This window comes from Monodon monoceros, unplaced genomic scaffold, assembly GCF_005190385.1.
Source record: "Monodon monoceros isolate NGI ecotype Baffin Bay Population unplaced genomic scaffold, NGI_Narwhal_1 Super_Scaffold_21, whole genome shotgun sequence".
Classification (NCBI taxonomy): domain Eukaryota; kingdom Metazoa; phylum Chordata; class Mammalia; order Artiodactyla; family Monodontidae; genus Monodon; species Monodon monoceros.
The window spans coordinates 36356537-36381116 of record NW_021703778.1 but is presented as its reverse complement, the minus strand read 5'-3'; the positions used below and the strand labels follow the sequence as shown (position 1 = coordinate 36381116).

The window sequence follows — 24580 nt, the reverse complement described above, 5'->3', positions numbered from 1 at the left end:
TAAGTTAAACAAAATGAGAAGACAGAGAAATATGCAGCAGACGAAGGAGCAAGGTAAAAACCCACCAGAACAAACAAATGAAGAGGAAATAGGCAGTCTACCTGATAAAAAATTCAGAGAAATGATAGTAAAGATGATCCAAAATCTTGGAAATAGAATGGAGAAAATATAAGAAACATTTAACAAGGATCTAGAAGAACTAAAGAGCAAACAAACAATGATGAACAACACAATAAATGAAATAAAAAAATTCTCTAGAAGGAATCAATAGCAGAATAACTGAGGCAGAAGAACAGACAAGTGACCTGGAAGATGAAATAGTGGAAATAACTACCACAGAGCAGAATAAAGAAAAAAGAATGAAAAGAACTGAGGACAGTCTCAGACACCTCTGGGACAACATTAGTTACACCAACATTCGAATTATAGGGGGTCCCAGAAGAAGAAGAGAAAAAAAAAGGGTCTGAGAAAATATTTGAAGAGATTATAGTTGAAAACTTCCCTAACATGGGAGAGGAAACAGTCAATCAAGTCCAGGAAGTGCAGAGAGGCCCATAAATAAAACTCTTACAGGAAAACATAGGCAGAACACGCTATGACATAAATCACAGCAAGATCTTTTTTGACTCACCTCCTAGAGTAAAGGGAATAAAAACAAAAATAAATAAATGGGACCTAATGAAACTTAAAAGCTTTTGCACAGCAAAGGAAACCATAAACAAGACGAAAAGACAACCCTCAGAATGGGAGAAAATATTTGCAAACGAAGCAAATGACAAAGAAGTAATCTCCAAAATATACAAGACGCTCATGCAGCTCAATAGCCCAATCCAAAAATGGGCAGAAGACCTAAATAGACATTTCTCCAAAGAAGATATAGACTGCCGACAAACACATGAAAGGATGTTCAACATCACTAATCATTAGAGAAATGCAAATCAAAACTACAATGAGGTATCACCTCACACCGGTCAGAATGGCCATCATCAAAAAAATCTACAAACAATAAATGCTGGAGAGGGTGTGGAGAAAAGGGAACTCTCTTGCACTGTTGGTGGGAATGTATATTGATGCAGCCACTATGGAGAATAGTACGGAGGTTCCTTAAAAAACTAAAAATAGAACTACCATATGACCCAGCAATCCCACTACTGGGCATATACCCTGAGAAAACTGTAATTCAAAAAGAAGCATGGACCACATGTTCATTGCAGCATTATTTACAATAGCCAGGACATGGAAGCAACCTAAGTGTCCATCAACAGATTAATGGATAAAGAAGATGTGGCACATATATACAACAGAATATTATTCAGCCATAAAAAGAAACGAAATTGAGTTATTTGTAGTGAGGTGGATGGACCTAGAGTCTGTCATACAGAATGAAGTAAGTCAGAAAGAAAAACAAATACCGTACGCTAACACATATATATGGAACCAAAAAATAAAATGGTTCTGATGCAGCTAGGGGCAGGACAGGAATAAAGATGCAGACATAGAGAATGGACTTGAGGACACGGGGATGGGGAAGGGTAAGCTGGGATGAAGTGAGAGAGTAGCACTGACATATATACACTACCAAATGTAAAATAGATAGCTAGGGGGAAGCAGCTGCATAGCACAGGGAGATCAGCTCAGTGCTTTGTGACCACCTATAGGGATGGGATAGGAGGGTGGGAGGGAGGTGCAAGAGGGAGGGGATATGGGGATATATGTATACATATAGGTGATTCACTTTGTTATACAGCAAAAACTAACACAACATTGTAAAGCAATTATACTCCAATAAAGATGTTAAAAAAAAAAATGTAGTTATTGAGCAGATCCCAGTGTTGCACGGGGAGGAAAATGTATGTTTATAAGACAAAAAGAAAATGACCCCCAACTTAACATTTTGTCTCTGGATGCTAGGATTACAGGCAATTTTGTATTTTCTAATTTCACACAGCATCATGTGTATGAATAATAATGTAATAAGAATGTTCATAAGATGGAGATTCAATATATGAAAAAAAAGTTTTATGTTATATTTACAAATTTACATAAGAAGCAGATGGAACTTTTAATCTGAGGGCCCAGGGTTCAAGTCCCTGTCCAGGTTCCAAAAAAAAAAAATTAAATAAATAAGTAAAATTTATTAGAAAAAAGAGTAGGGCTTCCCTGGTGGCACAGTGGTTGAGAATTTGCCTGCCAATGCAGGGGACACAGGTTTGAGCCCTGGTCTGGGAAGATCCCACATGCCACAGAGCAACTAGGCCCATGAGCCACAACTACTGAGCCTGCGCGTCTGGAGCTTGTGCTCCACAACAAGAGAGACCACGATAGTGAGAGGCCCACGCACAGCGATGAAGAGTGGCCCCCGCTCGCTGCAACTAGAGAAAGCCCTCACACAGAAACGAAGATCCAACACAGCCAGAAATAAATAAATAAATAAATAAACAAATTTATATTAAAAAAAAGTAGATGGAGAAGGAGGAATGAGACAAGAGAGAGGTTAGCTGAACAATTCCTACCTCTATTCTTTTTTTTTTTTTCTACCTCTATTCTTAAAGCTCAGAATTTCATTTCTTAAAACAAGGTTCAGATGACAGAAACGTGTTAACAGTGCAAAAACCAGCTTGAAAACGTTCAGGACACATTTACTACAAAAACTTAATCCAGGGCTTCCCTGGTGGCGCAGTGGTTGAGAGTCAGGGGACACGGGTTCATGTCCCGGTCCGGGAAGATCCCACATGCCGCGGAGCGTCTGGGCCCGTGAGCCATGGCCGCTGAGCCTGCGCGTCTGGAGCCTGTGCTCCGCAATGGGAGAGGCCACAACAGTGAGACGCCCGCATACCGCAAAAAACAAAACAAAACAAAAAAAACTTAATCCATTTTGGTTGTCATTTGGTCTGGTCCCATATTTAAGAGCAATGTTAATACTATTAAGTCAAATGATTATTACAACCAGGTATTTTAGTCTTTCCCCCACCCCAAAAAAGGAAATTTGAAACTTCAGAAGATTAATAGGATCTGTTATTTAAACAGGCCTGCTAATTGAAGGCATCTCAAATGTTTAAAGTAAATGACCAATAACGTCAGATTACAAACACCATACAGTTTAAAATGTTCACAATTCTGTTAAATTTAAGGAACCTGTAATTGATATATCTGTCAGTGAACCTGTCCTGAAACAAGATAACTGTTTTAAAATAAAAAACTTGGGACTTCCCTGGTGGCACAGTGGTTAAGAATCCACCTGCCAATGCAGGGGACACGGGTTTGAGCCCTGGTCTGGGAAGATCCCACATGCCACAGGGCAACTAAGCCCGTTCACCACAACTACTGAGCCTGCGCTCTAGAGCCCGCAAGCCACAACTACTGAGCTCACCTGCCACAACTACTGAAGCCTGTGCGCCTAGAGCTGGTGCTCCACAACAAGAGAAGCCACCGCAATGAGAAGCACATGCACCGCAACGAAGAGTAGCTCCTGCTCGCTGCAACTAGAGAAAGCCCGTGTGCAGCAACGAAGACCCAATGCAGCCAAAAATAAATAAAAATAAATAAATAAAAACCTATTCTAAAATAAATAAATAAATAACTCAATGTCAAAGGATCACACATAAAAATGGACAACTTCTGCTCTACCCAAAGCAGGGTGTGATTTTTTTCTGATAAATTCAGGGGAAAGTTGGTTTTGATTTGTTCACAACAGGTAGTGCTGAGAACAAACACCACAAATATACTTTGAGAATGTGGAAAACACTAACTGTACTGAATAAACCTTCACAATAAATAAAAGTAAAATTAAAGAAAACTAAGTTATTCCTTCCTAGTCACTAATAGAATGCAATATAAAAATTATACTCTTCCAATATACTGAAGTATGGGAAAAAAAGAGCAGTGAGGTCTTTATTTATTTATTTATTTTTTGCAGTACGCGGGCCTCTCACTGCTGTGGCCTCTCCCATTGTGGAGCACAGGCTCCAGACATGCAGGCTCAGCGGCCATGGCTCACGGGCCCAGCCGCTCCACAGCACGTGGGATCTTCCCGGGCCAGGGCACGAACCCACGTCCCCTGCATCAGCAGGCGGACTCTCAACCACTGCACCACCAGGGAAGCCCAAGATCTTTATTTTATCAGTGAAGAAAGAACTCTTCTAAGCTAGAATGTTTACAGGGATTTTTCAAAAAAACAGTTGTCAATTCCCTCTTCTAGAAGTGGAGAATGTAAACTACTTGAGAGGGTGGTAAACATGAGGTAGTATCTATTTAGGGCTTCCTCATACTCAAGAACCTACATCACTCCCACTGTTTTACTTCCCTCTGTATGTCCTCCAGGACACTCCCTTTTCCTTCATTTCTTTCTTTCCTTCCTTCTGAAAGTTTTCCTTAACTAGAAATATTACAGACTTGGAATGGAGGGGGTGAGGAATATGTAGCTGCACAAGCATAGGCTTAGAGCCCAGAGAGCTTTTTTTTTTTTTCTGCATACTTTATTATTATTTTTTATTGAGGTATAGTTGATTTACAATATTATATTAGTTTTCAGGTGTACAACAGAGGGATCCAAAATTTTTACAGATTATACTCCATTTGAAGTTATCTTAAAATATTGAACCCAGAGATCTTATAGTTCATCTTCCTGAACCTCTTTCTACTACAGACAGGGAAACTGAGACCCAGAGAGGTGACATTTTTTGCTCATTGTTATGTCCCTCCTCTACACCAGGGGATTCTCAAGGTTTTACATATATCCTTTTCAATTCTAAAACGCAAGAGTCCATATTTACAAGAATAACTTAGATTTCAGAAATTTTCTTTGGAATTTGAAAAAGTTGACAAACTTATTCTTATTTAAAATATCTGTGAGATTGCCTTAAAGGTTTGTTTTTGAAAGGCTAGGGCTACCTTGTCCATTATATGAGAAGATTCTATTTGGGATCAACCTTTGTGTCATGTTTTTTCTGGGGCTATATACAAACAGGGTTACTGATCTGGTTGGGAAGTGGAAGGGAACCAAGAAAACCCTCCAGAAAAGCCTTCAGGGAAAAATGAATTACTAAATAAGTATTTAGTCTTCCAAATGTTCACCAAACCTTCAGACATTCATAAAAATGGACTGGAAGAAGGACCTAGGAGTTCCCCACCCTTTCTTAATCTTTAGGCTATCAAAATTAAATGCTGCAAACACTAAAACATAAAAATGTTTTAAAATAGAGAAGATATAGTTTGCACATACTTTTCATGAATCTTCAAGACTCGGTGAACTATAGGAATCTCTCTTCCTTCTATCCTAAAAACAACAATTTCTCCCACTCGTATGGGATCTTCAACTCGATTTGTTAGAAAGAGAAGATCTCCTCTATGAAATGCAGGTTCCATGCTGCCACTGGGAGGGAAAGAAGAATATAATAGCAAAAGAAAGCCTGAGATTAAATTTACTTTCAAAGTTAGATATGCAACAAACAATTAGAAGTATCACCTTTGGAATATACTTAATATCTTAACAAATATATCAACATAAAATGTGTATTGTCCTCCAAATATGGTTTCCTCAGACTAGTTATACTACAGGTTTCCTTTAGTTAATAGCCTTCATAACTAGTTCCATTTCAACCATTACTATTCAAAGGAGCTTAAATTTTGAAAAGGGCAATGTTACTAATTCTTTAACCTTTTAAAATTTCAAGTGACAAACAATATAAAAGAGTGAACTTTATAATCACTGTCCTTATTCTCACTTCATCTGAAAATGCTAAAGATATTCAGATGAGAACTGGATCATCTTTTCCTGACATTTATAAAGATACAGACCAAGATGACCTTATGGTTTCAACCCAACAAGAAGGAAAAACAGCTCAAGTCAAAGAACAGTCAGCGACAGAGATAATGCTTGTGCTATCAATTTATTCATTTAAAAAAGAGAAACAAGAAACAAAACCAAGGACAAGAGCAGAGATTTTTTCCTAAGAATTTCAGAAACAAGCAAAGAATTCAATTCCATGGTAATTACTGATGACAAACTTCTAGAGTGTCTTCTTACCTTTCATCTGTTCTACCTTATACCAAGTTCTTCAAAGGTCCTAAGATATTTGCACTAACTAATGAAACTTTTCTTTCTATAAAGAAGTAGCTAGCCCATCAGTATTGTTTTCAGAAACTCAAGCTCCAGTTTTCATTAACAATAAATTTAGTAAGAAAAAATAGAAGAAAAGGAATAAAATTCAATACAGCAAAAATGACAAAGTCCAAACTTCTGTTTGAAGACTCTGGTCCCTCTACATACATAAGGGAATATGGCAGTGGTTCCCAAACTTTGGTGCACACAAGAATCACCTGGGAAACTTAAAAATCCCCATGCTCAGGTCATATCTCAAACCACTTAAATCAGAATGTCTGTGGATGAGAGAAGCAAGCATCAGTATTCTGTAAAGATCCCAAGTGATTCTAATATGAGCAAAATTTGGGAACCACTAGAAATATGAATTTTCAGTACATATTTATTCTTAAAAGTTTTGTTTAGGTTCCTCTTGGGGCAACGAGTTCCCTTTCTCAGAAGGTGTTCAGACAAAAGATAGAACATGTGTTTGGTGAAAATATTACAGAAGGTATTCTAGACATGAAATTTTCAAGTTTTTATTTTGGCTCTTTTTTAAAATCAGTGACATCCTTTGTTCAAATAAAACCTTGCTTGAAAATGATATAAATGAAACAGATAAAAGCTGAGTTGTTCTGGGTGAATGACTCATCTTTATCGAGCACTTATTATATGCAGAGTGCCAATTTTAAGAGGTTTTTTTTTTTTAAAAGCTATCTTCAGAACAACTCTATGATGTAGGTACTATTATTATCCCAACTTTATAGATAAGGAGACTGAGGCTTAGAATAGCCTAGAGTTGTAAATTAAAAAAATGATAAAGGTGAGATTTGAACCAAGGAGGTTCACTCTCACTGCGCTAAACTGCTTCTGAGATACTCTAGAATTTTAGCAGGGAGTATCACTATCATATTTGCATTTAAGAAACATCACTTCAGAAACTACAGAGTACATAGAAGACATTCAAATATTTATTGAATTGATGAGTAAACTGGAAAAGATGAGAAGGTAAATTGGGAGGCCAGTTGTCCAGGCTATTACTTACAAGTGAATACTTGGTAATTATTAAAAGTGTTATTAAAAACATGGACACTGGAGAATGATAAGGGGAAAAGATTGAGAAAAGGATACACATACAGAATTACCTCAATTATGTAAGAAATAATATACAAGAAAAAAGAGACTAAAATGTTAATAGTGATTATATCCCAGAACTATGGGTGACTTAGTTTCATCTAGATTTTTTTTGTGATTTCAATATTTCATATAATGAAAGTATATTAATTTTTTTCTGATTATAAAAGCATTTTTTTTAAAGGTTGTTACAACAGTCCAGGCAGGAAATAAGGGCTTGAAATAACAGCAGGGAGGACAGCTAAAAAAGGGTAGAATAGAGAGAGGGATAATAACAAATTCGATGGCCAACTGGCTATGACAGAAGAGGGGATCAAGAATGACTCCTAGGTTTTTAACACTGGCAACTGAGCAGATGGCCGTGATAGTGACAGAAATAGGAGGAAGAAGAACAGGTTTTTGGGAAAAGGAGATGAATTTTACTTTTATTAGGTGGAGTTTCAAATGCCTGGTCAACATCCAGATAGAGATGTTAGTGTAGGATGAAAACAAGAGTGTAGATTCAGGGAATAAAGTTGGATTAGAAAAAAAAAAAAGATTTAAAAATTCAGATACAGGGCTTCCCTGGTGGCACAGTGGTTGAGAGTCTGCCTGCCGATGCAGGGGACACGGGTGCCCTGGTCCGGGAAGATCCCACATGCCGCAGAGCAGCTAGGCCCGTGAGCCATGGCTGCTGAGCCTGCGCGTCCGGAGCCTGTGCTCCGCAATGGGAGAGGCCACAACAGTGAGATGCCCACGTACCGCAAAAAAAAAAAAAAAAAAAAAAAAATTCAGATACAGATGGCAATTGAAAACAGATAAAAGCATGTGGTAAGAGGATCATTAAAGAAATAACCAGGGGAAACTTTTAAAATATTAAATAAATTATTGATAAACATCTTACTGTTATCTGATTAAACTATACTTTTAAATTTAATACATCAATCATGATCAATTTTATAAGAAGTTATATATAAATAATTTATATATATATTAAACTGGGGAATTCCCTGGTGGTCCACCAATTAGGACTCCGCACTTCAACTGCAGGGGCCCCGGGTTCGATCCCTGGTGGGGGAACTAAGATCCCGCAAGCTGCGCGGCTTGGCCATAAATAAATAAAAATAAAAATAAATTAAACTGACTTCAGCTTCACAAAGGGGGAAAAAAATCAGTTTTCAATGTTCCCTGAAACTTCAGTTAATAAAATAAATAATAAGAAAGTATTTTTGTCTTTATCCCCAGTGGTTTCACGAAAGTCCTAAAAGTGGATTCTCAGTTGGCCTGAGTCCTCTGAGGCACATTTGGTTCCAGGTAAAAACTATATTCCTTGAAGTTTTATGAAATCACATAAATAACACCCAATCACATAAATTACCTTTCTCTAATGACTACTCCCTCCAGTCTTGACCAGATTCTCTTCTAATATGACCTGGTCTCTTTTCATTTTTTTTCTTTATTCCACACCAGCAATCAGAAAAGTTTAGTATACAAATAACCTAGCTACCAAATAACTTATCCAAACACTCCTTTTAAGCCCCAACTGATATTTTCAGGACCACCAAAATGTTCCACAGGTGCTTAGTGTAATCTCCTCTTCACTCCATCATTCCCAGTTTAAACGTCATTAGATTGTACTTAAACATCTCCACTGAACAGAACTCACTCTGAAATAATTCCAGAAGAATCTCCAAAAGAAGCCTCCCTGGGCCTTCTCTCTACAGCTTTTCCCCACAGTGCCAATTAGTGTGGCTTCTCCTTCTGTTAGTGTTTGAACACTTCACAAATTGAAGCTCTCCACTGAGTTCAAGACTGGGAACTTAGGGCCACATAATTTTAAAACTGGAAAAGTCTTCTGACATCATCTAGGTCTAGCCTTCATTTTATAGATGAGGAAACTATGGTTCAGTCTATAAATGACTTGCCCAAGTCTGTAGTTAGACAATGAAAAAGCTGGAGACCCAAGTCTCTATACCCCTAGAATAGTACATTAAATGTTTTCCCAGGTAATAAACTCCAGACATTTCATTGGATCTCTAAATTCACAGTTGCATTTGATTACTAATAAATTCAGACTGAGGGTATGGGTATGAGTAAGGGAGGAGTAAGATACTGGACACCCAGTGCTTCCAACCACTTGTTGCTGGAAGTATATCCTAGTATGACAATGAAAGAGTCAAGTTCATCTTGTTAAGAATAATGTACTATTATCTAGACTTTAGGTAATGTTAATGATTCAATTTATTTTATAGTTATACTCCATTATCTCCAGAAAAGACTTGAGATAGCTTACATAATTAAGCCCCAAATAAGACAGAACTACAATGATTCAATTAAATCACCAAGTGGTAATTCTCCAAAAATGAATTGCTAAATTAGGTTTTTAAATCCCTAAGAGTACGAGTACAAGGATAGGGAAGGAAGACAGGGGAGAAAAAAAAGTCAGTACTATTTGTCACTCTAAGAGATGGCATTAATATACTCAGAATTCCTGAAGTCTATTTAGAAGTGATATTTAAAGGTCAGCAGGAAACATGGAAATAATTAGTGATGCTTCTATACTGACACTGAAAACATGCTGTAGAAAAATTCTTAATTTGTAAAGATGATATATAATCTTGTAAATCTTGTAAATTAAATTTCCTGATATTCCAAAGTAAAGAATGTAAGAAGACAGAAGGATTTCAGGAAAATAAAGTATACTGAAATACTTTCTTAACAGATGTGCCAAAAATAAAGCTCACATAAACATTTCATTGAAAAGTCATGAGCCCTTTGGGATCTGAATGGAAAGTGCCTAACAAGGTTTAGAATTTCTCACAAGTGAGAAAGACTAACAAATTTTCTTCCAGGCCCTCTTCTGGGAAAGAGTAGTGTCTAAAGGAATGATATATCAGTTATTAAACATTTCAATTTTTCTCCCAAGTAATGCCATGCAATTCCATGCCTTGAAAAGAAAAACTGTTACCTGAGCACCACTACAATTGGACTTTCACTTCCAGTTATGACCATTAACCCCTTCCAGATCATTAGTGCCGAGGAGACAATCATTCCAAAATTTAGGACTTGATAATAGAGCTGTAAGAACAAGAGAAGATATCAGATCCATAATTATCCTCGCCTAGGAAAGCACTGAGTAGTATCAATTTTAAAGTTTTAAGTAGTACTATTAGGGCACCTGAAGTTCTAAGAAACTCTTTAAAATACTGTAATAATTACACCATCAGCATCCCAGAACATCCCCACCCACTCACCCAAAGAACCCTGCTGTTTTGTTTGTTAAAACACATTACATTTATATAACGTTTTTTCAGAACTTTTCACATAAATTATTTTACTTGGGCTTCACGACCATTCAGCTGAAATTCAATCACATACATGACACATACCAGCCAACAGCAACATACCTCTGCTTCTAAACTCTAATACTTACTTTTCTACAATACTTATCCCTTGATAATTATGGGCTATTCAATGACATTTAACTTGACCCCTCATTTTACAGCTGAGGAAACTTAGTCTCAGAAAGGAAATGACTTATCAAAGTCATACAGCTTGTCAGTCACATAGTTAGGACTTGAAGGCCACAGTTAGGACTTGAAGGCCAGCCTTATGTCCTACAAAATTTACACTGCTCAACAAATTGTAAAATTCTATGACTTAAATAAGCAAAGGTATTTCAAGTGAGGGAAACATATGAGCTAATTGTGTTGGACTAATGCTGGATAATGAATAAAAGTAGAGAGGATGACTGGACACCATGGCAGATAGTTCAGGAGAGGAAAAGATGGTGCTGGAGAGCAGTGACAGAAATCTGAAAAAGCATATTAAGCTCAGATTATGAAGACCCCTGAATGTACGAACGAAAATGTGAACTTATAAAGACAGTCATAAAATACTTTAAAGTGAAAAAACAGAAGTTTCAAAAATATGTCCAATGTTAAGTTCACTTTCGTTATTTTAAAAAATATATGTGCTGGGACTTCCCTGGCAGTCCAGTGATTAAGACTCCATGCTTCCACTGCAGGAGGCGCAGGTCACGGGTTCGATCCCTGGTAGGGGACTAAGATCCTGCATGCCGTGTGGTGCAGAAAAAAAAAGAAATTATTTACATATATATATATATATATATATATATATATATATATGCACACACACATATATATATGAGCATATGGGCATTCTACAAGACAACTGTTACAGTCTTCAAAAATTCAATGTCATGAAAATAAAGGTGGGGTACTGGACTAAAGAGACGTAATAACCAAATGTAACGCATAAACTCTGGTTGCATCTTGGTTCAAAAGAACAAAATGCATATAAGAAAAAACCCTAACTATAAAAGACATTTTGGGGTCAATTGGGGAAACTCAAATTATGACTTAAATGATACTAGGAAATTAGTGTTAATTTTCTTACATATGATAATGGTATTGTGGTATGTAGGACACTGTCACTCGTAAGAGATGCATGCTTAGCAGTAATTAGCTAGTAGTAGTAGTTAAGGGTGAACTGTCATATCTGCAATTTGTTTCAAAGGATTCAGAAAAAAGTATATATATATACACACACACATACATACACATAAGTACATACAAAGCAAATATGGAAAAATGTTAAAAACTGTTAAACCTGTGATAGCTTACAGGTGCTTGCTGTACTATTCTTTCAAGCTTTCTTTTTTTTTTAGCTTTATTGAGGTATAACTGACAAAATTGTTAAGATATTCAATATTCATAGTACAATGTGATGATTTGATATACCTTGTGAAAGAATTCCCCCAAGTTAATTAACACATTCATCACCTCACGTATTTACCTTTTTTTTCCTTGGGGGTGGGGGTGACACCTTTTAATTTTTCTTATTTTTTAAAGTATAGACAAAACTGGAAGAAAATAAACTGGTTACACCTGGGGTTACAATACCAGGCAATTTTGTTTCATTTGTTTATCCACATTTTCTTTTCTCCTTTTTAAATTAATTTTTATTTTTATCAAAAGATTACATAGAGTCAAGAGATACATATTTTTTTTAAAAAACCCTGCATATCCTGGCCATGGCAGGCCACCCCCAGCAATCATTTTCATCTCTTTTAGCTATTTTACCCTCATGCTTCTAAAAATTAATTGCTTCTCTTTTCATAAATTTGGAACATCATCTATAAACTATTTATTATGATGAGGATTTTAGCTCTCATACCACTTTCAACTTTTTCCCCTGCAATTAACCTGTTTTTCCTGCATACTCTAAAAAAAGGTTTCAGGTTGCATATTATTATAAACGTATAGTTAATCTCTGGATGCACACACAAGAAACTGGGGACAATGGCTGCCTTTGGAAAGAGGAACTGGAACTCAAGGTGGAAGGAAAATTCTTTCCAATATATAGGCGCACATTTTTTAAGTTCTTACTAAATGCAAGTATCACCTATTCAAAAGTAAGTTGTTTAGGTTTTTTTTCTTAAGTCCATGTTAATGGCCAGAACATACTTCCAACGAAGTATGACATATTCTATCAACATAACATCATGCACAAAGGAAGAAAGAAAATACGGACGTTTTCTTACGGACACTTAGAAATACCTGCTGTTCTTTGAGTAATATAGTAATATGACTATACAGGTGTGATTTGAAACCTAGTTTGACACTCCCATTTATGGTGAGAAAACTGAGGCACAGAGAAGCTAAGTGATGCACTCATGGCTGCACAGCTCTTGGCAGGCAGAGTAGCAACTAAAACTTAGGTCTCCTAAATTCCATCTCAAGACGGTAGCTTTTTTGTTTTTTTAATAGATCTTTATTGGAGTATAATTGCTTCACAATACTGTTAGTTTCTGTTGCACAACAAAGCAAATCAGCCACATGCATACACATGTCTCCACATCCCCTCCCTCTCATCCTCCCTATCCCACCCCTCTAGGTCACCGCAAAGCAGGAAGCCGATTTCCCTCTGCTATGCTGCTGCTTCCCACCAGAAAACTACTTTACATTCCGTAGTGTATATATGTCGATGCTACTCTCACTTCGCGTCAGCTTCGCCCTCTCACCCCATGTCCTCCAGTCCATTTTCTATGTCTACCTCTTTATTCCTGCCCTGCAACTGGGTTCATCGGTACTTTTTTTTTTTTTTTTTTTTTTTAGATTCCATATATATTTGTTAGCATATGGTATCTCTTTTCTCTTTCTGACTTACTTCACTCTGTATGACAGACTCTAGGTCCATCCACCTAACTACAAATGACTCAATAACTTTTTATGGCTGAGTAATATTCCACTGCATATATGTACAACATCTTTATCCATTCATCTGTCAATGGACATTTATATTGCTTCCATGTCCTGGCTATTGTTAACACTGCTGCAATGAACACTGTGGTACATATCTTCTTCTGATTTATGGTTTTCTCAGGGTATATGCCCAGTAGTGGGATTGCTGGGTCATATGGTAGTTCTACTTTTAGTTTTTTAAGGAAACTCCATACTGTTTTTCATAGTGGTTGTATCAATTTACATCCCCACCAACAGTGCAAGAGGGTTCCCTTTTCACCACACCCTTTCCATCATTTATTGTTTCTAGATTTTTTGATAATGGCCATTCTGGCCAGTGTGAGGTGATACCTCATTGTAGTTTTGATTTGCATTTCTCTAATAATTAGTGATGTTGAGCATCTTTTCATATGCCTCTTGGTCATCTGTATGTCTTCCTTGGTGAACTGTCTATTGAGGTCTTCCGCCCATTCTTTAACTGGATTGTTTTTTTGATATTGTGTTCCATGAGCTGTTTGTGTATTTCTGAGATTAATCCTTTGTCTGTTGTTTCATTTGCAAGTATTTTCTCCCATTCTGAGGGTTCTCTTTTTTGTCTTGTGTATGGTTTCCTTTGCTGTGCAAAAGCTTATAAGTTTAATTAAGTCCCATTTGTTTATTTGTTTTTATTTCCGTTACTCTAGGAGGTGGGTCAAAAAAGATCTTGCTGTGGTTTATGTCAAAGAGTGTTTTTCCTATGTTTTCCTCTAAGAGTTTTATAGTGCCTGGTCTTACATTTAAGTCCTTAATCCATTTGGAGTTTCTTTTTGTGTATGGTGTTAGGGAGTGTTCTCATTTCATTCTTTTACATGCAGCTGTCCAGATTTCCCAGCACCACTTATTGAAGAGGCTATCTTTTCTCCACAGTATGTTTTTGCCTCTTTTGTCGTAAATTAGGTGCCCATATGTGCACAGGTTTATCTGGGCATTCTATCTTGTACCACTGATCTATATTTGTTTTTGTGCCAATACCATACTGCCTTGATTACTGTAGCTTTGTGGTATAGTTTGAAGTTGGGCAGCCTGATTCCTCCCCCTGCAATTTCCTTTCTCAAGAATGCTTTGGCTATTCAGGGTCTTTTGTGTTTCCATACGAATTGTAAAATATTTTGTTCTAATTCTGTGAAGAATGCCATTGGCAGTTTGATAGGGATTGCACTGAATCTGTAGATTGCCTTGGATAGTATAGTCATTTTCACAATATTGATTCTTCCAATCCAAGAACATGGTCTATTTCTCCATCTGTTTATGTCATCTTTGATTTCTTTCATCAGTGTCTTATAGTTTTCTGAGTACAAGTCTTTCGCCTCCTTAGGCAGGTTTATTCCCCAGGTATTTTATTCTTTTTCTTGCAATGGTAAATAGGAGTGTGTCCTTAATTTCTCTGATTTTTCGTTGCTGGTGTATAAGAATACCAGAGATTTCTGTGCATTAATTTTGTATCCTGCAACCTTACCAAATTCACTGATTAGCTCTAGGAGTTTTCTGGTGGCATCTTTAGGATTTTCTATGTATAGTATCATGTCATCAGCAAACAGAGGCAGTTTTACTTATTTTCCAGTTTGTATTCCTTTTATTTCTTTTTCTTCTCTGTTTGCTGTGGCTAAGACTTACAAAACTATGTTGAATAAGAGTGGTGAGAGTGGACATCCTTGAATTGTTCCAGATCTTAGTGGAAATGCTTTCAGTTTTTCACCATTGAGTATGATGCTTGCTGTGGGTTTGTCATATATGGCTTTTATTATGTTGAGGTAGGTTCCCTCTTTGCCCACTTTCTGGAGAGTTTTTATCATAAATGGGTGTTGAATTTTGTCAAAAGCTTTTTCTGCATCTATTGAGATGATCATATGGTTTTTATCCTTCAGTTCGTTAACGTGGTGTATCACATTGATTGATTTGCATATATTGAAGAATCCTTGCATCCCTGGGATAAATCCCACTTGATCATGGTGTATGATCCTTTTAATGTGCTGTTAGGTTCTGTTTGCTAGTATTTTGTTCAGGATTTTTGCATCTATGTTCACCAGGGATATTGGTCTATAATTTTCTTTTTTTGTGATATCTTTTTCTGGTTTTGGTACCAGGGTGATGGTGGCTTCGTAGAATGAATTTGGGAGTGTCTCTCCCTCTGCAATTTTTTGGAAGAGTTTAAGAAGTATCAGTGTTAGGTCTTTTCTAAATATTTGATAGAATTCGCCTGTGAAGCCATCTGATCCTGGCCTTTTGTCTGTTGGAAGATTTTAAATTATGGTTTCAATTTCATTACTTGTGATAGGTCTGTTTATATTTTCTAATTCTTCCTGGTTCAGTCTTGGAAAGTTGTACCTTTCCAAAAATTTGTCCGTTTCTTCGTGGTTGTCCATTTTATTGGCATATAGTTGTTTGTAGTAGCCTCTTATAAGCCTTTGTATTTCTGTAATGTCAGCTGTGATTTCTCCTTTTTCATTTCTAATTTTATTGATTTGTGTCCTCTCCCTTTTTTTCTAGATGAGTCTAAGGGTTTATCAGTTTTGTTTATCTCCTCAAAGAACCAGCTTTTAGTTTTATTGGTTTTTGCTATTGTTATCTTCATTTCTATTTCATTTATTTCTGCTCTGATCTTTATGATTTCTTTCCTTCTACTGACTTTGGGTTTTCTCTGTTCTTCTTTCCCTAGTTATTTTAAGGGTAGGGTTTACTTGAGATTTTTCTTATTTCTTGAGGTGAGGTTGTATTGCTATAAACTTCCCTCTTAGAACTCCTTTTGCTGTGTCCCACAGGTTTTGGGTCATTGTGTTTTCGTTGTCATTTGTTTCTATGTATTTTTTAATTTCTTCTTTGATTTCTTCAGTGATCTCTTGGCTATTTAGTAGCACACTGTTTAGCCTCCATGTATTTGTGTTTTTTACAGTTTTTTTCCTGTAATTGATTTCCAATCTCATAGTGTTGTAGTCAGAAAAGATGCTTGATGTTATTTCAATTTTCTTAAATTTACTGAGGCTTGATTTGTGACCCAAGATGTGATCTATCCTGGAGAATGTTCCATGTGCACTTGAAAAGAAAGTGTATTCTGCCACTTTTGGGTGGAATGTCCTATAAATATCAATTAGATCTGGTCTATTGTGTCATTTAAAGCTTATGTTTCCTTATTCATTTTCTGTTTGGATGATCTGTCCATTGGTGTAACTGGGGTGCTAAAATCCACTACTATTATTGTGTTACTGTCGATTTCTCCTTTCATGGTTGTTAGCATTTGCCTTATGTATTGAGGTGCTCCTATGCTGGGTGCATAAACATTTATGATTGTTATATCTTCTTCTTAGATTGATCCTTTGATTATTATGTAGTATCCCTCCTTATCTCTTGTAACTGTCTTTAATTTAAAGTCTATTTTATCTGATATGAGTATTGCTACTCCAGCTTTCTTTTGATTTCCATTTGCATGGAATATCTTTTTCCATCCCTTCACTTTCAGTCTGTATGTGTCCCTAGGTCTGAAGTGGGTATCTTGCAGACAGCATATATATGGGCCTTGTTTTCGTATCCATTCAGCTAGTCTGTGTCTTCTGGTTGGGGCATTTAATCCATTTGCATTCAAGGTTATTGTCGATATGAATGTTCCTATTACCATTTTCTTAATTGTTTTCGGTTTGTTTTTGTGGGTCCTTTTCTTCTCTTGTGTTTCCCGCTTAGAGAAGTTTCTTCAGCATTTGTTGCAAAGCTGGTTTGGTGGTGCTGAATTCTCTTAGCTTCTGCTTGTCTGAAAAGCTTTTGACTCTTCCATCGAATCTGAATGACATCCTTGCTGGGTAGAGTAATCTTGGTTGTAGGTTTTTCTCTTTCATCAGTTTAAGTATATCCTGCCACTCCCTTCTTTTTAAAAAAAAAAAAACTTTTATTTATATACTTATTTTTGAAATTTATTTAAGTTCTTTCTTTATACAGCAGGTTATTATTAGTTATCCATTTTATACATATTAGTGTATATGTGTCGATCCTGATCTCCCAATTCATCACACCACCACCACCCCCTGCCACTTTCCCCCCTTGGTGTCCATACGTTTTTTCTCTACATCTGTGTCTCAATCTCTGCCCTGAAAACCAGTTCATCTGTACCATTTCTCTAGGTTCCACATATATGCATTAATATACGATATTTGTTTTTCTCTTTCTGACTTACTTCACTCTGTATGACAGTCTCTAGATTCATCCACGTCTTCACAAATGACCCAAATCCTTTCCTGTTTATGGCTGAGTAAAATTCCATTGTATATATGTACCGGCTCTTCTTCTTTTTTTTTTTTTTTTGTGGTTCACGGGCCACTCACTGTTGTGGCCTCTCCCGTTGCGGAACACAGGCTCCAGACGCGCAGGCTCAGCGGCGATGGCTCACAGGCCCAGCCGCTCTGCGGCATGTGGGATCTTCCCGGACCGGGGCATGAACCCGTGTCCCCTGCATTGGCAGGCAGACTCTCAACCACTGCACCACCAGGGAAGAACTGTACAGCATCTTATTTTTCCATTCGTCTGCCAGTGGGTATTTAGGTTGCTTCCACATCCTGGCTATTGTAAATAGTGCTGCAGTGAACACTGCGGTGCATGTGTCTTTTTGAATTATGGTTTCCTCTGGGTATATGCCCAGTAGTGTAATTGCTGAGCCAAATGGTAATTCTATTTTTAGTTTTCTAAGGAACCTCCACACTGTTCTCCATAGTGGCTGTATCAATATACATTCCCACCAACAGTGCAAGAGGGTTCCCTTTTCTCCACACCTTCTCCAGCATTTGTTGTTTGTAGATTTTCTGATGATGCCCATTCTAACTGTTGTGAGGTGATACCTCATTGTGGTTTTGATGTGCATTTCTCTCATAATTAGTGATGTTGAGCAGCTTTTCATGTGCTTCTTGGCCATCTGTATGTCTTCTTTGGAGAAATGTCTATTTAGGTCTTCTGCCCATTTCTGGATTTTTTTTTTTTTTTAATATTGAGCTGCATGAGCTGTTTATATATTTTGGAGATTAATTCTTTCTCCGTTGATTCGTTTGCAAATATTTTCTCCCATTCTGAGGGTTGTTTTTTCATCTTGTTTGTAGTTTCCTTTGCTGTGCAAAAGCTTGTAAGTTTCATTAGGTCCAATTTGTTTATTTTTCTTTTTATTTCCATTACTCTAGGAGGTGAATCAAAAAAGACCTTGCTGTGATTTATGTCAAAGAGTGTTCTGCCTATGTTTTCCTCTAAGAGTTTTATAGTGTCTGGTCTTACATTTAGGTCTCTAACCCATTTTAAGTTTATTTTGTGTATGGTATTAGGGAGTGTTCTAATTTCTTTTACATGTAGCTGTCCAGTTTTCCTAGCACCAGTTATTGAAGAGACTGTCTTTTCTTCATTGTATATCCTTGCCTCCTTTGTCATAGATTAGTTGACGATAGGTGGCTGGGTTTATCTCTGGGCTTTCTATCCTGTTCCATTAATCTATATTTCTGTTTTTGTGCCAGTACCATACTGTCTTGATTACTGTAGCTTTGTAGTATAGTCTGAAGTCAGGGAGTCTGATTGCTCCAGCTCCTTTTTTCCCCCCTCAAGACTGCTTTGGCTATTCGAGGTCTTTTGTGTCTCCAGACAAATTTTAAGATTTTTTGTTCTCATTCTGTAAAAAGTGCCATTGGTAATTTGATAGGGACTCCACTAAATCAGTGGATTGCTTTGGGTAGTATAGTCATTTTCACAATATTGATTCTTCCAATCCAAGAACATGGCATATCTCTCCTTTTGTTTGTATCATCTTTAATTTCTTTCATCATTGTCTTATAGTTTGCTGCATACAGGTGTTTTGTCTCCCTAGGTAGGTTTATTCCTAGGTATTTTATTCTTTCTGTTGCAATGGTAAATGGCAGTGTTTCCTTAACTTCTCTTTCAGATTTTTCATCATTAGTGTATAGGAATGCAGGAGATTTCTATGCATTAATTTTGTATCCTGCAACTTTCCCAAATTCATTGATTAGCTCTAGTAGTTTTCTAGTGCCATCTTTAGGATTCTCTATGTATAGTATCATGTCACCTGTAAACAGTGACAGCTTTACTTCTTCTTTTCCGATTTGTATTCCTTTTATTTCTTTTTCTTCTGTGATTGCCATGGCTAGGACTTCCAAAAGTATGTTGAATAATAGAGGTGAGAGTGGACATCCTTGTCTTGTTCCTGATCTTAGAGGAAATGCTTTCAGGTTTTCACCATTGAGGATGACATTTGCTGTGCGTTTGTCGTATATGGCCTTTATTAGGTTGAGGTAGGTTCCCTCTATGCCCACTTTCTGGAGAGTTTTGTTCATAAATGGGTGTTGAATTTTGTGAAAAGCTTTTTCTGCATCTATCGAGATGATCATATGGTTTTTATTCTTCAATTTGTTAATATGGTGTACCACATTGATTGATTTGCGTATATTGAAGAATCCTTGCATCCCCGGGATAAATCCCATTTGATCATGGTGTATGATCCTTTTAATGTGTTGTTGGATGCTGTTTGCTGGTATTGTGTTGAGGATTTTTGCATCTATATTCATCAGTGATATTGGTCTGTAATTTTCTTTTTCTGTAGTATCTTTGGTTTTGGTATCAGGGTGGTGGTGGCCTCACAGAACGAGTTTGGGAGTGTTCCTTCCTCTGCAATTTTTTGGAAGAGTATGAGAAGGATGGGTGTTAGCTCTTCTCTAAACGTTTGATAGAATTCACCTGTGAAGCCATCTGGTCCTGGACTTTTATTTGCTGGAAGATTTTAAATCACAATTTCAATTTCATTACTTGTGATTGGTCTGTTCATATTTTCCATTTCTTCCTGGTTCAGTCTTGGAAGGTTAAACCTTTCTAAGAATTTGTCCATTTCTTCCAGATTGTCCATTTTTTTGGCATAGAGTTGCTTGTAGTAGTCTTTTAGGATGCTTTGTATTGCTCTGGTGTCTCTTGTAACATCTCCTTTTTCATTTCTAATTTTATTGATTTGAGTCCTCTCCCTCTTTTTCTTGATGAGTTTGGCTAATGGTTTGTCAATTTTGTTTATCTTCTCCAAGAATCAGCTTTTAGTTTTATTGATCTTTGCTACTGTTTTCTTTTTTCTATTTCATTTATTTCTGATCTGATCTTTATGATTTCTTTCCTTCTACTAACTTTGGGTTTTGTTTGTTCTTCTTTCTCTGGTTCCTTTAGGTATAAGATTAGATTGTTTATTTGAGATGTCTGTTGTTTCTTGAGGTAGGATTGTATTGCTATAAACTTTCCTCTTAGAACTGCTTTTGCTGCATCCCATAGGCTTTGCATCGTCGTGTTTTCATTATCATTTGTCTCTAAGTAGTTTTTGATTTCCTCTTTGATTTCTTCAGTGATCTCTTGGTTATTTAGTAATGTATTGTTTAGCCTCCATGGGTTTGTGTTTTTTACGTCTTTTTCCCTGTAATTGATTTCTAATCTCATATCGTTGTGGCCAGAAAAAATGCTTGATATAATTTCAATTTTCTTAAATTTACTGAGGCTTGATTTGTGACCCAAGATGTGATCTATCCTGGAGAATGTTCCATGTGCACTTGAGAAGAAAGTGTAATCAGGTTTTTTGGGATGGAATGTCCTATAAATATCAATTAAATCTATCTGGTCTACTGTGTCATTTAAAGGTTTTGTTTCCTTACTAATTTTCTGTTTGGATGATCTGTCCATCGGTGTAAGTGAGGTGTTAAGTCCCCCACTATTATTGTCTTACTGTCGATTTCCTCTTTTATAGCTGTTAGCAGTTGCCTTTGGTATTGAGGTGCTCCTATGTTGGGTGCACATATATTTATAACTGTTACATCTTCTTCTTGGATTGATCCCTTGATCATTATGTAGTGTCCTTCCTCATCTCTTGTAACATTCTTTATTTTAAAGTCTATTTTATCTGATATGAATATTGCTACTCCAGCTTTCTTTTGATTTCCATTTGCATGGAATATATTTTTCCACCCCCTCACTTTCAGTCTGTATGTGTCCCTAGGTCTGAATTGGGTCTCTTGTAGATGGTATTTATGTGGGTCTTGTTTTTGTATCTACTCAGCGAGCCTGTGTCTTTTGGTTGGAGCATTTAATCCATTCACGTTTGAGGTAATTTTCAATATGTATGTTCCTATTACCATTTTCTTGATTGTTTTGGGTTTGTTTTTGTAGGTCCTTTTCTTGTCTTGTGTTTCCCACTTAGAGAAGTTCCTTTAGCATTTGTTGTAGAGCTGGTTTGGTGGTGCTGAATTCTCTTAGCTTTTGCTTGTCTGTAAAGGTTTTGATTTCTCCATAGAATCTGAATGAGATCCTTGCCGGGTAGAGTAATCTTGGTTGTAGCTTATTCCCTTTCATCACTTTAAATATGTCATGCCACTCCCTTCTGGCTTGTAGAGTTTCTGCTGAGAAATCAGCTGTTAACCTTATGGGAGATCCCTTGTATGTTATTTGTCATTTTTCCATTGCTGCTTTCAATAATTTTTCTTTGTCTTTAATTTTTGCCAGTTTGATTATTATGTGTCTCGGCGTGTTTCTCCTTGGGTTTATCCTGCATGGGACTCTCTGCGCTTCCCGGACTTGGGTGGCTATTTCCTTTCCTATGTTAGGGAAGTTTTCTACTATAATCTCTTCAAATATTTTCACAGGTCCTTTCTCTGTCTCTTCTCCTTCTGGGACCCCTATAACGCGAATATTGTTGCATTTAATGTTGTCCCAGAAGTCTCTTAGGCTGTCTTCATTTCTTTTCATTCTTTTTTCTTCATTCTGTTCCACACCAGTGAATTCCACCATTCTGTCCTCCAGGTCACTTATCCGTTCTTCTGCCTCAGTTATTCTGTTATTGATTCCTTCTAATGTATTTTTCATTTGTTATTGTATTTTCATCTCTGTTTATTTGTTCTTTAATTCTTCTAGGTCTTTGTTAAACAGTTCTTGCATCTTCTCGATCTTTGCCTCCATTCTTTTTCCAAGGTCCTGGATTATCTTCAGTATCGTTATTCTGAATTCTTTTTCTGGAAGGTTGCCTATCTCCACTTCATTTAGTTGTTTATTTGGGATTTTATCTTGTTCCTTCATCTGATACATAGCCCTCTACCTTTTCATCTTGTCTTTTTGTGAATGTGGTTTTTGTTCCACAGGCTGCAGGAATGTAGTTTTTGCTTCTGCTGTCTGCCCTCTCCTGCCACTCCCTTCTGGCCTGCAGAGTTTCTGCTGAAAAATCAGCTGTTAACCTTATGGGGTTTCCCTTATACGTTATTTGTTGCTTTTCCCTTGCTGCTTTTAATATTTTTTCTTTGAATTTAATTTTTGTTAGTTTGATTAATATGTGTCTTGATGTGTTTTTCCTAGGGTTTATACTCTATGGGGTTCTCTGTGCTTCCTGGACTTGGGTGACTATTTCCCTTCCCATGTTAGGGAAGTTTTCAACGATAATCTCTTCAAATATTTTCTCAGACCCTTTCTTTTTTCTCTTCTTCTTCTGGGACCCCTATAATTCGAATGTTGGTGCGTTTAGTGTTGTCCCAGAAGTCTCTGAGATTGTCTTCAATTATTTTCATTCTTTCTTCTTTATTCTGCTCCTCTGCAGTTATTTCCACCACTTTGTCTTCCAGCTCACTTATTCGTTCTTCTGCCTCAGCTATTCTGTTATTGATTCCTTCTAGTGTATTCTTCATTTCAGTTATTGTGTTGTTCATCTCTGTTTGTTTGTCCTTTAGTTTGTCTAGATCTTTGTTAAACATTTCTTGTATTTTCTCAGTCCATGCCTCCATTCTATTTCCAAGATTCTGGATCATCTTTACTATCATTACTCTGAATTTTTTTTCAGGTGGACTGCCTATTTCATCTTCATTTATTTGGTCTTGTAGGTTTTTACCTTGCTCTTTCATCTGTGACATTTTTTTCCGTCTTTTTTTTTTTTTTTTTTTAATGAGTGGGATTGTGTTCCTGTCTTACTGGTTGTTTGGCCTGAGGCTTCCAACACTGGGGTTTGTAGGCTATTGGGTAGAGCTGAGTCTTGGTGCTGAGATGAGGAACTCCATGAGACCTCACTCTGATGAATATTCCCTGGATTCTGAGGTTCTCTTGTTAGTCCAGTGGTTCAGACTCAAGAGTCCCACTGCAGGAGCTTCAGCCGGACCCTGGGCTCGTGAACCAAGATCCCCCGAGCCGCCTGAGGCGTAGAAAGAGAAACCAAAAAACATACAAAAAAACCAAAAAACAATAACAAAGTAAAAAATAAAATTTGACTAGGAAACTAATAGATAAGTTAGGAAGAATATAAAAATAAAAGTATAGATGAATCAACAACCAGAAGGTATATCAATACCACAATAGTAAAAAAGAGAAGGGGAAAAAGAAAAAGGCAGGGGGAGGCCTTGGCTGTGGAGGGCAGGGCCTAAGCAGGGGCGAGGTTTGGGCGGTGGGTGGGGCCAATGCTCAGGACCCACAGGACTGGAAAAGGCCCTGGGGGCTGTGAGGGGTGGGGCTCAGGCTCAAGGGACAGAAGGGGCCCAGGCGTGCCCCCACCTCTAGTCTCAGAGGGCAGGGGACCTCACCTGGGAGCCCAGCAGGCTTCCTGGTCTTGAGTGGGTAGGGCAATCGCCCTCCACTCCTCTCTTGCTCCTCCTGGAGGGCCCCTCCCACTTGCCTCTCCTGATCTCCCAGGTCTCCTTCCTATGCCCTCAAGGACCCACATGGCCTGGAGGGGGCTTTGGAGAGCAGGGGACCCGCCTGGGAGCTTAGCAGGCTCCCTGTGCCTGAGTGGGCGGGGCAACCGCCCTCCACCTCTTGCCTGCTCTTTCCAGGGGCCCCTTCCGCCTGCCACTCCTGATCTCTCCGGCCTCAGGGGTGCTGATCCTGTCTGGCCTCCACTTCTCCTCCCCCCTCAGTCCCCCTACATCCTACCGGTTCGCTTTGGGGCTCCTTCCGTCTCCTTGGGCGTCAGAGTCCCCCACCAGCAGCTGGCAGGCACCCTAGTTGTAGGGAGATGCTAACTCCACGTCTTCCCACACCGCCATCTTGACTCCACCTCAAGACGGTAGCTTTTTAAAAGACAAAAAATGGTCTTTTTATTCCAAAGACAGATTTGAGG

At 37.6% G+C, this 24580-nt stretch overlaps 1 protein-coding gene across 3 annotated transcripts in view; it reads right to left on the bottom strand.

Annotated features, from left to right (window-relative positions):
• The window catches only part of SEC11A (SEC11 homolog A, signal peptidase complex subunit), a 56239-nt gene that overhangs the window by 12502 nt on the left and 19157 nt on the right, over positions 1–24580 (bottom strand). The window contains exons 2-4 of one of the 3 annotated variants that reach the window (XM_029238038.1): positions 24394–24530; positions 10161–10270; positions 5222–5371 (exon numbers count right to left, since the gene is read on the bottom strand). In XM_029238038.1, the coding sequence (XP_029093871.1) occupies positions 5222–5371; positions 10161–10243 (233 nt within the window). In that variant the 5' untranslated portion in view covers positions 10244–10270; positions 24394–24530. The remainder of the gene's footprint in view (positions 1–5221; positions 5372–10160; positions 10271–24393; positions 24531–24580) is intronic. The other 2 variants (XM_029238037.1, XM_029238039.1) reach the window with 2 other exon arrangements.